The sequence below is a fragment of the Elephas maximus genome, chromosome 18 (assembly GCF_024166365.1).
Source record: "Elephas maximus indicus isolate mEleMax1 chromosome 18, mEleMax1 primary haplotype, whole genome shotgun sequence".
Classification (NCBI taxonomy): Eukaryota; Metazoa; Chordata; class Mammalia; order Proboscidea; family Elephantidae; genus Elephas; species Elephas maximus.
Genome location: NC_064836.1, coordinates 71,041,407 through 71,057,520, shown reverse-complemented (window position 1 = coordinate 71,057,520; position 16,114 = coordinate 71,041,407). Strand labels below are relative to the sequence as shown.

The 16,114-nt window shown below is 39.1% G+C and overlaps 1 protein-coding gene across 2 annotated transcripts in view; it reads right to left on the bottom strand.

Annotated features, from left to right (window-relative positions):
- The window catches only part of TBC1D23 (TBC1 domain family member 23), a 60,944-nt gene extending 45,524 nt beyond the window's left edge, over positions 1–15,420 (bottom strand). For both annotated transcript variants that reach the window (XM_049857855.1, XM_049857856.1), the window contains exon 1: positions 15,184–15,420. In XM_049857855.1, the coding sequence (XP_049713812.1) occupies positions 15,184–15,236 (53 nt within the window). In that variant the 5' untranslated portion in view covers positions 15,237–15,420. The remainder of the gene's footprint in view (positions 1–15,183) is intronic.
- Positions 15,421–16,114: the final 694 nt, after the last annotated feature.

The following is a 16,114-nucleotide window of genomic DNA, read 5'->3' as shown; positions in this document are numbered from 1 at the left end:
CATGACCTAACCAAGTTGACAGATTTTTTTTTTTAACTGTACTTTAGATGAATGTTTACAGAACTAGTTTCTCATTAAACAGTTAGTACACATATTGTTTTATAACATTGATTAACAACCCCATGACGTGTCAACACTCTCCCTTCTCAGCCTTGGGTTCCATAGTACCAGCTTTCTTGTCCTCTCCTGCCTTATAATCCTTGCCCCCGGGCTGGTGTGCCCCTTTAGTCTCATTTTGTTTTAAGGGCCTGTCCAATCTTTGGCTGAAGGGTGACCCTCAGGAGTGACATCATTACTGAGCTGAAAGGGTATCCAGGGGTCATACTCTCAGGGTTTCTCCAGTCTCTTTGACAGATATTTTTGGGGGATACAATTTAATCCATGACAGATCGTTTCTCTATTGTATGGTTATTTGGGTATTTCCTAAACTTTCTTTATATAACTCTTTTCCCCTTTCTCCTTAAAAGAAATTCCTTTAAGAGTTATTCAATAATCAATAAAATTCTCTACTATTAATAAGTAATGGAGGCATCAAATATTAGTTAGAGTTATGGCAGTATCCATCAGAATAAAAACCAAAATCGTTAAAGGTGGTTACATCAGGGAAATCAGAGAGGAAGAAGACTTCCACCTCTCACGTAGCATCAGTCAATAAGCTTGGGAATATTTATAATAAGTTACATTTGAATGTATTTTTTGAATAATTTAAACAATATTTAAATAATATTTACAGATTCCTTTTAAACATTTATATCCTTTCACCCAGCAATAACTGAGAATAGTAAAAAGATTCAGCTACAGGGATGTTCAAGGCAGTGATCCTTTAGACTATGAAAAACTACAAACCATGTAACTGCCCTAAAATAAGAAAGTGATTTAAATCAGCAGATGGAATACCCGGTAACCATTAAACATGCTGAAGAACAATTAATGACACAGAAAGGTATTTATGATATTAAGGGCATATATTAAATGAAAAATGGTTTAAAAAATATTGTACATACCAAACAAAAAACCCTATCCCTACCCATTCTTTCCCACGCACAATGGAAAGAGTATTAAAAAAAAAGTTCACTTATAGCGGTATGCTTATAGAGAAGTTTTAATTTCTTGCCTTTTTTTTAGTATCTGTATTTTCTGAAATGAGCAAATATAGTAAACTTGCAGGAAGAAATCAAGAATGATAAGAATTTTCATCTCAAACATCCCTTTGATTAAAACTATTAACTACTACTTAAGAAAGTATACTTTCCATAATTAGCAAGAAGAAAACAATACAGCATACGTGCTACTTTATATATTTGAGTTCTCACACTGAGTACTTAAGGTACGAACAGGATAAACAAGTTCAACCCACAGCTGACAACAAGTTGTCTTTTTTATAAAGGTTTACGTATATTATACACTTGTAAGGAAGTTAAGATATGTAAAAATATTTGATTCTATTTCCGAGTATGGAAGAACATTACTCTTGGGGAGGTGATGTCCTCCCCGTGCTCCCTGTGGACGGGTTCACGGTGAAGCGGGAATGACGGCACAGGTTGGTCAGAAGGACTCTCATGTGGCTTTAGTTTAGGCCCTCCGTCTCAATGGCTGATTTTTCCGAAGCATATCACCAGGTCTGTCTTCTAAGGAACTTCTGGGTAGATGTGAACCTGCAATCTTCTGGTGAGTCACCAAGTGTGTTAACCATCTGCGCCAGCCAGAGGCTTCCAACTTCTTTACTCCCTTGTATTTCTGCCACATTTGGAAAGCTGCAAATTCCCAACACTGGTTAGTCTAACTAAACCCTGCCTTCTTGGTTCCTTGACTCTCTTCAGTGAAGACTTTTTGGGAAAATAAAACAACTTACAGAAAAAATCTTTATATAAGTGCTCAATAATTTTTTTCAAAAAAAAAAAAAGGCTTTTATATGAAATAACAAAGTAGCCACAGAAGTAAGCAATAATTAGCAACTATTCCCAGCAACTTACTAGCCAGCTTGTTGTACGATTTTCCATAGTCCATTCAACTTTAAATAGCACTCTGTCCCCGAGTATACTGAGACAGATTTTTTTTAATGACTTTTTTTTTTTTTATTGCACTTTAGATGAAGGTTTACAGACCAAACTAGTTTCTCATCAAACAGTACACACATTGTTCTATGACACTGGTTAACAACCCCACGACATGTCACCACTCTCCCTTCTCAACTCTGGGTTCCTTAATACCAGCTGTCCTGTTCCCTCCTACCTTCCAGTCCCTGCTCCAGGCTGGTTAGTCTTGTTTTGTTCCATAAAAAAAAACCAGTGCCCTCAATTCGACAGGACTGTTCAATCTTTGGCTGAAGAGTAAACCTCAGGAGTGGCCTCATTACTGAGCTGAAAGGGTGTCCGGGGGCCATACTCTTGGGGTTTCTCCAGCTGAGACAGATTTCTAACACACTTGATACAGTACAATGCTTTCTGGATTTGAAAAAATTTTGTAAAGCTTATGAAGCCTCTCAGACTAGCAATTAACTTCACTTATTTTCAAATTTCTTAAAATCTAATCATTTTGGAATTATTTTTTAAAAAATGAAAGATTGAAATAGTTCAAAAGGAAAGTTTAGGACCTAGAATATATGTAATCACCCTGAACCTACACACAGAGTACACAGAAACTACAGAAAAAATACCAAAAAAATTCTGTGTTTTAAAGTATAGTCAGAGTCTAAAATATAAAGTATATTATTGCATTGCTTTGTAAAAACACAAAAACTGCATTGCTGGGAAATAAATAAAAGCCCAAAGCTTGTTATGTAAACATCATAAATAAGGTATTTCTACTGCACGGGATACTGTTCAAATCTCTGAGTCTGCTAGCAGTATTACACAGAGCCAAGGGATAAAACAGAGTCAAAAATCTTCACTAAAACCTTTACTAGGGTTCGAAAATATGAAAAACGAGATAGCCTGTGGTTATTAGTCTCCTTTCCCCAAATATTTCCACATTTCCTTATTCAAAAGGTCCTAGATGTAACCCACTCCCCTCAGAAAAGTCATCTTTCCATTTCAACTCCCTGAAAACAGCAGTCTCCACTCATCTCCAGTTACTCTCTCCAGTTCACTCCAAAACCTCCATCACTCTATCAACTGCTCCCAGAAGTCATCAGTCATCTTCTCAGTTCTCATCCTCTTTACGTGCTTTGCAAAGTCTGACTCCCTTCTTAAAACATTCTCCTTTGGCTTCTGGTGATTCTCTTCTACCTCTCTAAGCAGTGCTCTGAATTCTTTCCTTCTTTTATTCAAACCCTCAGTAAGTATGTATTTTGACTGAAGGTCTGAATAATGTGAGCCATTGTTTGAGGCACTGGGGATCCATCAGTGACCAAAAAGCTACTTAAGGTGTAGCTTACATCCCAGCTGGGTATTCCAGGATAGTAGCCCAATAAACCCCGTTCACCAGAGGCGGGAGCAGCTCTTTCTGGGGTGCAGTTCATCCAGGTGTATTTAGTAAATCACAATGCGCGCTGATTAAACTCCTAATCCATGTATACATCACAACCAGGCACAAGTCTCTAACTACTTGAAAGTATAAAGTGACTAGCCAGCTAGTTGTAAGCACCAGCAAAGTACGCAATGGTGAGTAAGCAGTGGCAAGTTTCATGTGTCAAGTTGTGGCTTACTTTGTGATGCTGTATTTCTGAGTATTTCTTAATGCCCATGTCATGAGATGTCAGCACCAAAGCTTTGTATGAGGTTATGTGGCTGCTGTTATTAGCACACTGGTTACAAATTACTACCGCACCTAAACTCCTTAATTAGTTTCTGAATATTTTTGTGACCTTTGGTAGAACTGGAAATGAGACAATTTGTTAGAGCAACTTGTATAAGCAATATATATGGATGGAGCTTAACAACCACCATATGTACTACAAAACTTGTTATTTTTTTAACTTTTATTGTGCTTTAAGTGAAGGTTTACAAATCAAGTCAGTCTCTCACACAAAAACTTATATACACCTTGCTACATACTCCCAATTGCTCTCCCCCTAATGAGACAGCCCACTCTCTCCCTCCACTCTCTTTTTGTGTCCATTTCTTCAGCTTCTAACCCCCTCTACCCTCTCATCTCCCCTCCAGGCAGGAGATGCCAACATAGTCTCAAGTGTCCACCTGATCCAAGAAGCTCACTCCTCACCAGCATCCCTCTCCAACCCACTGTCCAGTCCAATCCCTGTCTTAAGAATTGGCTTTGGGAATGGTTACTGTTCTGGGCCAACAGAATGTATGGGGGCCAGGACCACCAGGATCCTTCTAGTCTCAGACCATTAAGTCTGGTCTTTTTATGTGAATTTGGGGTCTGCACCCCACTGCTCTCCTGCTCCTTCAGGCATTCTCTGTCTGGGCAGTCATCAGTTGTAGCCGGGCACCACCTAGCTCTTCTGGTCTCAGGCTGATGTAGTCTCTGATTTATGTGACCCTTTCTGTCTCTTGGGCTTGTAATCACCTTGTGTCCTTGGTGTTCTTCATTTTCCTTTGATCCAGGTGGGCTGACACCAATCGATGCATCTTAGATGGCCGCTTGCTAGTGTTTAAGACTCCAGATGCCTCTCTCCAAGGTGGGATGCAGAATGTTTTCTTAATAGATTTTATTATGCCAATTGACTTAGATGTCCCCTGAAACCATGGTTCCCAAACCCCCGTCCCTGCTATGCTGGCCTTAGAAGCATTCAGTCTATTTCGGGAACTTCTTTGCTTTTGGTTTAGTCCAGTTGTACTGACCTCGCCTGTACTGTGTGCTGTCTTTCCCGTCAGCTAAAGTAGTTCTTATCTACTATCTAATTAGTGAATATCCCCTCCTACCCTCCCTCCTTCCCCCCTCTGGAAACCATCAAAGAATATTTTCTTCTCTGTTTAAACTATTTCTTGAGTTCTTGTAACAGTGGTCTTATACAGTATTTGTCCTTTTCCAACTAATTATACTACAACTTGTTATTTTTAAAAACCAGTCTCAAACCATCAAAACTTTCTGATTATTTCAACAGATGCCAATGCCACTGCTGTCGAGTTGATTCCAAGTCATAGCGACCCCATGGTTTTTTATTTCAACAGATAGATATGCTTATTATAAGCATTTGACAAGTTATGTATTTGTAGGCCAAGGGTGAAAAAAGCCCCGTTCACTAGCTTAAAAAATGAATGAAACTTTGTATTAGGATCAGATCTACAGAAGCGGCTTTGGGAGATTCCCTTATGAAGTAACACAGTTCTCTCCAGAATTTGTGTTCTAACCAGGATCTTGTGTCAAGTAAAGAAGGTGCTAAATCTAGTTCTCTTAACTTGACAGGCAAGTTGACAGACAAGATGAACTTCATAGCTACAGTATCTCAGCACTGAGCCCTTAGGCAAAGGAAATAGAGACCACAGAAGTGTTGCTCTGTAAACTACTAAAACTAACTATGAATGGAACAGACGCTTTAAATCTTCCCATAGACTTATTTTTGATACATAATCCATGTAGATCAAATTGCACCATACTCTGTTAAGGAAAAACTCAGGACTTGTTGCCTAAGTAAAAACATAAGCTAAAGAGGGAAAAAAAGTTTCTCATAACTACATATGTACAGGTAGTTCCCGACTTACAATGTATGTGAGTTATGACAAACTGCACTTGCAACTGTCTGTTTCCACAAAGAGGTGAAGTCAATGCCTGGTTTCACAGGATCTGAAGACAGAATAAAGCTGCTGTATGGAGGAAATGTTGCTGGATTTAAATTAAAACCTTTTCTTTCTTTTTTTTTAATTTTGATTACTGTGAAGGTTTACAGAGCAAATTAGTTTCTCATTAAATAGTTCATACACAAATTGTTTTGTGAGAACAACTGGTTGCCAACCCTGTAATGTGCCAACATGCTCCCCTTCTCCACCCCAGGTTCCCTGTTTCCATTTATGCAGTTTTCCTGTCCCTTCCTGCCTTCTTGTCTTTGCTTTTGGGCTGCTGTGCCCATTACACTCATGTATGTGATTGAACTATGAAGCATGTCACTCACATGTGTTATTATTGGCCCTACAGACCTGTGTAACCTTTGGCTGAAGGGTGAACCTCAGGGGTGACTTCACTACTGACTTAAAACGGTGTCCAGGAGCCATGCTCCAGGGCTTCTCCAGTCTCTGTCAACCTTTTCTTGTTTACTGTTCTAAAAATCCCCGCTCATTCGAAAACAGTGACAAAAATAAACTGCCATCTACAAAAGCAACTCCAAAGCCTAGATGACGACTGTGTTATTCAATCGCTGGTTTTTAAACTGTTTGATCTCGGAAGCGCATGCCTACTGCCTTGAAAAGAGCATTCCTTCTCACATAGATGATCTAAATCAAGATGTGAAAGTGGTGCCTACCTCCCAGAACGACAGCTGTGGCTTAGCCTATGCAACTGTCATCTTCATGGCATACTATCTGTGGACTACGTTGTCTATAGCTGCAACAGATGGAGGTATGGTAACATCATGTGATCTCTGGAAGAATTACAACATTATTCAGTATATCCAAAACACTGCATCTTCCTGGGAGGAAGTTACAGAAAAATGTATGCAGGGGATATGGTAAAATTGCTGAGTGATGTGAACACAGTCCAAACATATGATCAGGATAATGCAATGGAAGAGATCAGTGGGAAAATCGTCCACACGGCAAAAACGCCGAAGTCAGCACTTGATATCGTCAATGTGGAACAGCTCATAGATGACAAGGAAGGGTAACTGACAGATCAGGACTTAATGGGTTTTGAAGAAGAAAGAAATACCAAAGAAGAAAACAATGAGGAAAAAGATTTTACAGCAAAAGGATTAACTGAAGTTTTTCTAAACTAAATCAGGATCTTCGGTTGCTTGGAAACATGGACCCAAATGCTGATTGCTTTGCTAAAGTTGATAGGCAAACTCGGGAAGCTGTGAGATGTTACCACAAAATATATGAAGAAAAAAAGAAAAGGACCATACAGACAACTCTCACTAATTTTCCGACGAGAAACATCATTCTCACTCGCAGGGACAATCCAGATGATCCAAAACCTTCCACAAGTGGAGCTGTTACCGCAACTGACAAAACGCCAACACCGTCCAACTCTTCATCATCACTGAAAATTTTTATGATTTGTGTATTTTTTGTTTGTACGTATTAAAACATATCTGTAAGTTTATATGCAATGTTTCCAACCCCCAAAGCCACATTAAGATCAGATTTATAAAGATACTGATAACAAAAGGCAATAATGAAAACTAAAAAAAAAAATTAGGAAATTGACTTACATCAGAATTGCTTTATGACGGAGTCATGGGAAGAGAGCCCCATCATAAGCTGGGGACTAGCTAAAATGTTAGACTGCTGCAAGAACATTTTCTCAACTAATGAGTAATTAACTTCAGACACAGTGCTCTAAATCCTTTCCTTTTTCCATGCTTTCTCAAAATTAAAAGTCCCTGAACTACTGATCTTTTCCATACATGAGGTGATATTCCAGCACTTTTAATGCACAAAGAAATATGCATTAATACTTTCCACCAAAGTAGTAGTTTATGCGGAAACTGAAAACAGGGTGTATCCTTCACCTAAGAAAACGAACAGGATGGAAACAGTGAAAGTCAGAGAGAGACACGATTTTTATCACAAATTTTCACTTATATCCAAAGCGTAGGGAGAAAAGAAAATCACCAATATTCCTTTTCTTGAAACCATGATTTTGAAAAATTAAGGAACAACTATTGCAAAAGAGGTTGATAGTACTATGCAACATTTGGGCAATTTTTGCAAGGGGGGATCTTAGTTTGGCAAAAAGTAAATATTGGTTTTATTTTTTAACCTGGATTCCAACCATCAATGATGATTTATTTGATAAAAGAGGATCTCATTTACTTACAAGTCCATGGTTAAACCTAAATGGAATTGCCAAAATAAAGCTCTAGAATTTCTGGTATTCAACTACACACATATATAAAATGAATACACCCTTCTATGTGACACTTTTATACCTGAAAACAAAGGCCAGGAACACTTCAAAAGGGAAAATAACCACATGGGAATTATTTCAAAAGTAAGCTTCTTATTTCACCAACATCGCTGAATAAAAACAACAGGAAAATTACTGAGCTGATAAACTTAATAAAATTGTGTAACTGCTAATACGTTCTTAATTACTGCACATTAAATAAACTGTAATTTTAATGTATACTATGTACAGTACATACATATGTATATTACCCGATATAGTACACATTTACATATGCTCATATACAATATGTAATAATTTATTATATAAATACATCTAGTTCAATGTACAATTTATACTAAAAAAAAATCATCTAACCATACGACATCTGAAGGTTAAAAAACTAACTAAATGATTCTTGGCAAGGCATATGAGACCATTTTATGAAAACAAGGTACCTCTGAATCATATGCCACCATACCAAAAACCCAGTGCCGTCGAGTCGATTCTGACTCATGGTGACCCTATAGGACAGAGCAGAACTGCCCCATAGTTTCCAAGGAGCGCCTGGTGGATTCAAACTGCCGACCGTTAGGTTAGCAGCCTCTTTCTGTAAGCACAAGAGAGACACTGTGGCATGATATGCCAAGCACATTTTATTAATTAGGTTTAGAAGACACCTACTCATAAATTAGCTGGTATTGGAATTACATATCCTTATGCCCTTGTATGTGCCAGACAACAAATACACATACGTTCAACAACACACAGCTCTAAATATTGTGTCTTTCAAAGTGTATGTCCAGAATAGATTAGCATATTTCTATATGGGCTCTCTAAAGGTGTCCATGAAAGTATATATGAAATATGACATACGTGCAATCAACTTTGGAAAGAGCACAGGACTTAGAGTAAGGAGACCTGAGTTTAAGTTCCAGATCATTCACTAATGGGTTTGTCACCTGACCACTGTAAGCTTGTCCTCTCATCTCTAATGAAGCAATAACGATAATTCATAACCTCCCTTTCTCATCACTCTGGTGTAAGATACAAAAGAGACAGAAAAAATAAACATTATATAGAATAAAGCGCTCCACAAATAAACAGTATTTTTTTATATCTCCATGCTAAAATAACTAAATACCTCCATAACAGTGAGTTTTATAACACAACTGCTTTAAAATAATGGAAGCAGATGCTACAGCATTCTCACCCAGCTATGAAATGCTGTATCAGCTTAAGGTTAAAAAACTTTAACCTTCAAGGAAGAGAATGAAGATTTGAAATAAATGATTTAATTAGTAATTTTCTTAGTTTGGGTCAAAAAAATCAGGCAAACCTTAAAAGCAAGTACACATTAAATTTCAGGAACTAGCTTTTCCTTTAATTGGCTTTGAATTTGCTGCTCTTTCATATTCACAAGAAACAATGTGATCTTGTGAGATGAACAGAAGGAACCGATGTGCTTTCATTTGTAATTCTCAACAACTAAATAAGTCATTTCCAGCACTCTTTTCAGGCTGTACAATCCTACTTTCCTGTGTGAGAGCAGGTAATTTCCAAAAACACTAATATTTTTATTTTCAGAAGAAATCTTCACAACTTATTCCTAGAGATAAACTGATGAAAAAATTTAAGTGCCCAAGCAAAGCACAATAACACACAGCTCCTATTTTAAATCTATTTCAAAAATTTTCCTCTCTAAAACAAAAAAACAAACCTGTTGCCATTGAGTTGATTCCTACTCATAGCGACCCTATAGGACAGAGTGGAACTGCCCCACAGGGTTTCCCAGGAGCGCCTGGGAGATTGAGCCGCCAACCTTTTGGTCAGATCTCTTGGTCAGCAGCCGTAGTTCTTAAACACTACGCCACCAGGGTTTCCAAAACACTAAACAGCAGCTTGAATACAATCAGTATATAGCCAATGTTTGCAAAATGAACTAGGGATGCTTTGCTAAACTCTGTTTTGCCTTTTTTTAACCTCTTAATATTTACTATTATAGGCTTTATTTTTTTGAGCAGCTTCAGGTTTACAGAAAGGAGAGTTCCCATGTACTCCCCTCCTCGCTGCAGTTCCCTTCTTAACATCCTGCATTCCTGTGGACCTTTGTCACAGCTGATAAACCCAGACTGACACACTAACTGAAGTCCATAGCTGACCCTGTTACTGCTGTGTGCCATCCAGTCACTTTCCACGTGGGACAGTAGAACCGGCCCTGTACGGTTTCCTAGGCTGTAAACCTTTATGGGAGCAGATTGCCTGCTCTCTTCTCTGGCAGATCTGCTGGTGGGTTCGAACCATCAACTTTTCGGCTAGCAACCAAGAGCTTAACCATTGCGTCACCAGGGCTCCTTAACATTTACACTAGGGTTCACAATTTGTATTGTACAGTGCCATGAAGTTTGTGTGTTTTGCATATATAGTAACAATATTTGCCATTTCAACAATCTTCACATGTACGTTTCAGTGACATACAGGAGAGGGGGCGCTGTCTGCTTTATACCAAGCAGAATCCACATTTCCGCATTATCCAGTAGAAATGATTTGCCAAGCATATTTTATCAATTGCGTTCAGAAGACCCCTACTCATAAATTGGCTGTGTATTGCAATATGCTTAACTGGGTGCTCCAGAATGACCTGGGATTGCCTCAATACTCTTAGACAGAAAAATGCACTTGTCCGCTCTCTGCAGTGAGTACAGGCAGTCCCCAAGATATGAACGAGATCTCTTCCCGAGTCTGTCTTTAAATCGAATTTGTAGGTAAGTCAGAACAGGTCCACATGGTTCTTATTTAGCCTCAATTAGTCAGATGTTTGTCTTAGTATATAGTATATATTTTACCTTTTTATGCACATAAAATACTTAAGAAGCACTGCCAAACCACACAATGTTTTTATGAGCATCACAAAGTAGTGCCTGCGAGCAAACCACTGTATTTAACTCAAAATTTTAATATAATAGGCTTTATGGCAGTCCGTTCTATGTACGAGTTGTCCGTAATTTGGACACTTGTAACCCAGGGACTACCTGTACAAATAGTTGGAAATAAATTCACTGAAATATATTTCTTCAGAGAATCAAAAAAATTACTAATTTAGCTTATGACTGTTAAAACATCTAGAAGAAATAAAATCCTTGAAGTGAATTATTATTATTTAGGAATTACCTCTAGAAGGTATAAAATCTGAATTATAATAAAGACATTGATGTATACTAGAAACAAAATAAGTCTTCATTTCTGATCTTTGCCTGCCTTCTAACTTCAGTTTACAAAATCAAACACCTGTCATTTACTCCCTAGTTCAACAGAATAAAGTTCATTTTCTCTAAAGTAATATCTAGCCTTCTCAGTCCCACAGGCTGTCCATAGTCTTCTTCAACGATGGGTTTCTATCTCTTTCATATTACTACCTGTATTTCTTCACTGATTAATTATGTCTGAAATGGCAATCATCTACTCCTCCTGAAGTGACATTTTAAATCTTGCCTCCTATTTTAACTTTGAGATTGTGAAACAGTAGTCCTATTCACAAAGTGCACAAAATTTTGAAAAAGAACCTATTATTCTCCAAACAATTCCTATTCACATCTCGAATTAACAGCAATAGAAGTTTCTTTATGGAACCGATACTTTTCATAATTCTAAGAAAAGCTTAGTAATCATTTTAGAAGTTTAACAATAAATTAGAATCACAAATTAAAAGTCAATAGGGTGTAAAAGTTTTAAACTAGGCAAGCTCAGAATACCAACAATTGTATAGTTAATGTCTACACGCACAAAAAAAAACTCTTGAAATTATGCCTTCAGAATTTTAGGAATTATTTTAGATCAGAAAGCTCCAGAAAATGAGAATTTATGTTCAAATCCAAGACAGGCTTCTTCAATATAAAGAACCGTGATTACCAATCTTTGAAATGTAACAATGTAACATTGCTTGATTTTACAAGCCTGGATTCTCATAATTTAAATTAAATTTAAATCATTTCAAACTAACTGAACATTTTCATAAGGATTTCACTACATTCACTGAGCTTACATGGCTGAAATCCCAGAAAGCTTAAAAGCTGAGGCAGTTTCTGATCGCCTTGACTTTCATTAGAGTGAGCATTACTGTACAGGCAAACAATTATATGGCTCACAAAAACACTGGAGTCAGGAAATTTATATGAAATGACAGTTTGGTATGCTATTGCACATGATTTTACAAGTCTGTATTCATGCAGGCATACATAAATTTATTCAACAAATATTTACTGAGCCACCTGTTATCACCCACTGCCCCTGAGAGCCTCATCATCTAAAAAGGGCAATGACAAGTCACACAGTTAAATTACAGTATAGTGTTTTAGGTGATACAATATATGATATGATAACATACAATGTAACTCCTATGACCAACTCTTTCTGAAATATGATATGATAACGTACAATGTAACTCCTATGACCAACTGCTTCTGAGAGAACACATCATCTAGAATCTTGCTAACCAAAATGTGGTTCATGAGCCAGCAGCACTGGGTCACCCAGAAGCTAGTCGGATATACAGAATCTCAGCTCCTACCCCAGAGCTACGGAATCAGAAACTGCATTTTAAAAAGATCCCTGGGTAATTCCAGCGCACACAGATTCCGAGAAGCACTGATCTACATTACAGAAATCTGGTAAGTAAGTGAGAGAAACACAATCTCAAAAAGGGATGGCTGGGTGAGGCTATTTAACACAACAACAATCACCCTACAGTAGCATAATGGTAATTTTCTTACATCTGCCTCTCCTAACGAGACCGTAAGTTCCTTGAGGACAATGACCTAGTTTTATTTTAGTACGCTTATAGTTTGCAAACGGGAACGACCCTAAGTCATCTGGAGTTTAGGTTAGGCAGTGAGATGTATCACACATTTTGAAAATTTTCCATGTGAAAAAAGTTAAAATAAAAACGTACTAGTTTTTTTTTTTTTTTTTTAAGAGTAAATCCTCCCCATTCCATAACAACCCGTTCACCAAGCACTCTAAAAGCAGAGGCTTTACTTATCTAAGGCTCCCAATCCCAAGATCTCTCCTGGCTTTACTCCAATTCACTTCTGGGAGATGGGCACCGGGGTTGAGGGAAGAAAAAAGGAGAGATTTTAGAAGAGGATGAAACCAAAAAAAAGAGAGAAAGAAGAAATCATAGCAGAATACCTCAGGTTTCCTCCATTCATGAAAATTAAAAAAAGTAAAAATAGAAAGCCATACCAAAGACACAGCAAACCTGAAAGAGAACAAATGCTACCTCTAACAACCATTCACACCATGTCCCTTGCCCCTGGGAACTACACAGATGCTCACAATGCTCCCAACCTAAGAACTTCCCAAAGACACTTAACTCTAGAAAAAAATCTCCCCTCGTGGTGCTCAGTAGGTCAGCTCATTGCAGTGAGTTTATGATACGACAATTTGCTCCTCTGAAACATCAAACTTCACAGTATAACCAATTAGGTCACTTTCTGAAAAGTTTTGCAATGTCTTGATCACTGATTTCAAAAGGGTCCTTTTAATGGGTTGAAAAAATTTATACTGTTTTCCCAGAGTTATTTGTCTGCAACTTCTCTTCAGCCATCCAGTTTTAGTCATTACTCTCCAAATAAAGCAATGGTTTTCTTGCCTAGGTCCTTGCTTGTGCCGTTTCTGTGTTCAGAGGACTTCCCATCTCTTAACCTGATTCTGCACTATCCAATATGTTAGCCACTAGCCATGTGTCTATTTAGCATCTGAAATATGGTCAGATCAGACTGTGATGTAGAGTAAACGAAAAATACACACCAGATTTTGAAGACTTGGTACAAAAAAACCAAAATGTAAAATTATCTCATCTAATTAACAGTTTTTTAAAACACGTTATATGTTGAAATGATATTCTGGAAGAGTAAATAAAACAGATTATTAAAATTAGTTCCACCTGTTTCTTTTTAGTTTTTATAGTGGCTACCAGCAAATTTTAAATGTCATATGTGGCTTATGTTATATTTCTATTGGCCAGGGCTGGTCTAAATCTTACTCATTCTTCGAGACCTACTTTAAATATCACTGCTTCCATGATACTTTCCAATTGATCTAATGACTCCCATAACACTTTAATTCACACCTCAAAGAACTGGATCAATTTTACCTTGTTAATGTGTGTATTTATCACAGCTCCCCAATTCCAATATATGCAAATTGAGGAAAGAAACCATATCTAGAATCCTCTCTGGGTGTACCTCTCAACCTCTGAACCCTCAGGCAAAGGTCACCTTGTTTTCCTCCTGCACCTTGGAGAGAACATGCACTAAGGCGATGTTTAATGTCTGCTAATTTAGAGCGGAACTTCTCAATTACTATATCCCTTTCAACGATTTCCAGTGTCTCCTCAGGGATTAAAGTCGGTATCTACGAATGTCCTGTATTATTTTTAGGTAAACAGAGTGCCAGTGATATGATATGATGAACAAGCAAATCGAAAACCAATACGTTTAGATTCACAAGCCTGCAAAGATTCCATTTTTTTAATGGTGTAGCCACTAAAAGTGTATTGTGAAAACCAATTATTTCAAAAGTTGGAGGCCTTCCCAAAGATTAACGACCCTGGAACACTAAAGTCTACGAAACAAAAACAAACTGTTTTAAGTCCTTCCCCATAGCCCCGAGTATAAATCAGCTAAGCATGCAAAGGCTTGGGAGCAGCAAGGGCACTATACACATCGCATCCAAAGCTGTGAAAACCCAGATATGAGAACAGTAGGAAGGAAAAGACTTGTGTCAAAGAGACGAATGATGCAACTGTTGGAACGCGAAACAGGAGATTAAAATCCAGGATGGGAAATATCTCAACTATGTGGGAGGGGTCCTCCTGGGTGTACGGTGTTTCCTCCAAATTGTATCCCAGCGCCACTGATTCTATTTTAAAAACTTCCTCGGCAGCCTCCTCCAACTCCCGGGGCCAGGGACTCCGCCCCAACCTAGCCCCGGAGCCACCCTCTCCCGCACACTTCGGAGAAGAGCGGACGAGCCGGGAAGGAGGAACGTCGCCCGGCAGCTGGACCACAACCTTCTCCCTTCCCTTCCGGCCGCGGCCCCTCGGCAGCCCCGGAGAGGCGGAGGCGCGGAGCAGGGCGCCGGAGCTTCGCCGAGGACGGGGCTGCCCGTTCCATGTCGGCGTCTGCCGGAAAGAAGCACAGAAGGGCGGTGGGAATCAGCCCCGGGCTCACTCACCAGCTGTCGCCGCTCGACTTCAGCAGTGGCGGGACCTCTTCTCCTGCCGCCATTGCTGTTGACGTCCACGTCACTTTGCCGAAAAGCGGACCAACTCTGAGACCTGGGTGTCGTAAAAGGACCTCGGAAGTCCGGGACTCGGCTTCCCAAGAAAGGAAGAATTAGGGAGGAGGCAAGGGACCGGGGAGTGTACGTCACGACGGCCCGAGGGCGAAAGACAGCGTCGGCCGCTTCGGGGAGGAGACTCGATGGAGGCGCTGCGCGTCCGAAGACTATATGTCCCAGCATGCCGTGGGGCCGGGCGAGTGGGCGGAGCTTGGTGGGGCAGTACCTGTTCGCTCCAGACTTGTTTTAACTCGGGCGACCCCGGGTGTCCCGAGCGTGGCATTTTGGTGTCTCGTTGGCGTCATCGTTCCAACGCGGTGTGGAATTTAGCAAACTCAGAATTGAAAGTACTAACTAGGGGAGAGAGGAAGGGAGGTAGCAGCTCACAGAGAAGGTGGACGTGGGAGAAGAACCCAAATTTCAGCATTTTCTTACGGTAACCGAGTTTGAGGCAAGAATGGGCTATTAGGAAAGGGCAGGCCCACCCCAACTTGTGGGGCCGGGTCACATTTATAATTGGAGGCCCACATACTTTGTCTAAATATTTAAAAGTTATAAATCAAATTCAGGTCACTTTGTGGTGCAAAGAGTTTGAACTCATCTAACCTGAAGGTTGAAGATTACAGCCAAGGAAACCCTATGGAGCAGTGTTCTGTAATCCTTGGGGTTGCCATGAGTTGAAAACTACTTGATGGCAACAGGTAGGTGGTTTTGGGTTTTGTAAATCAAGTTAAATATTAAAGGAAATTTGTTCTAGCCTCCCACCTTAATAAATATATCTTCCTAACATCCTGGAAGTTTGGGTCCGAATTAAGAATTCTAAAAC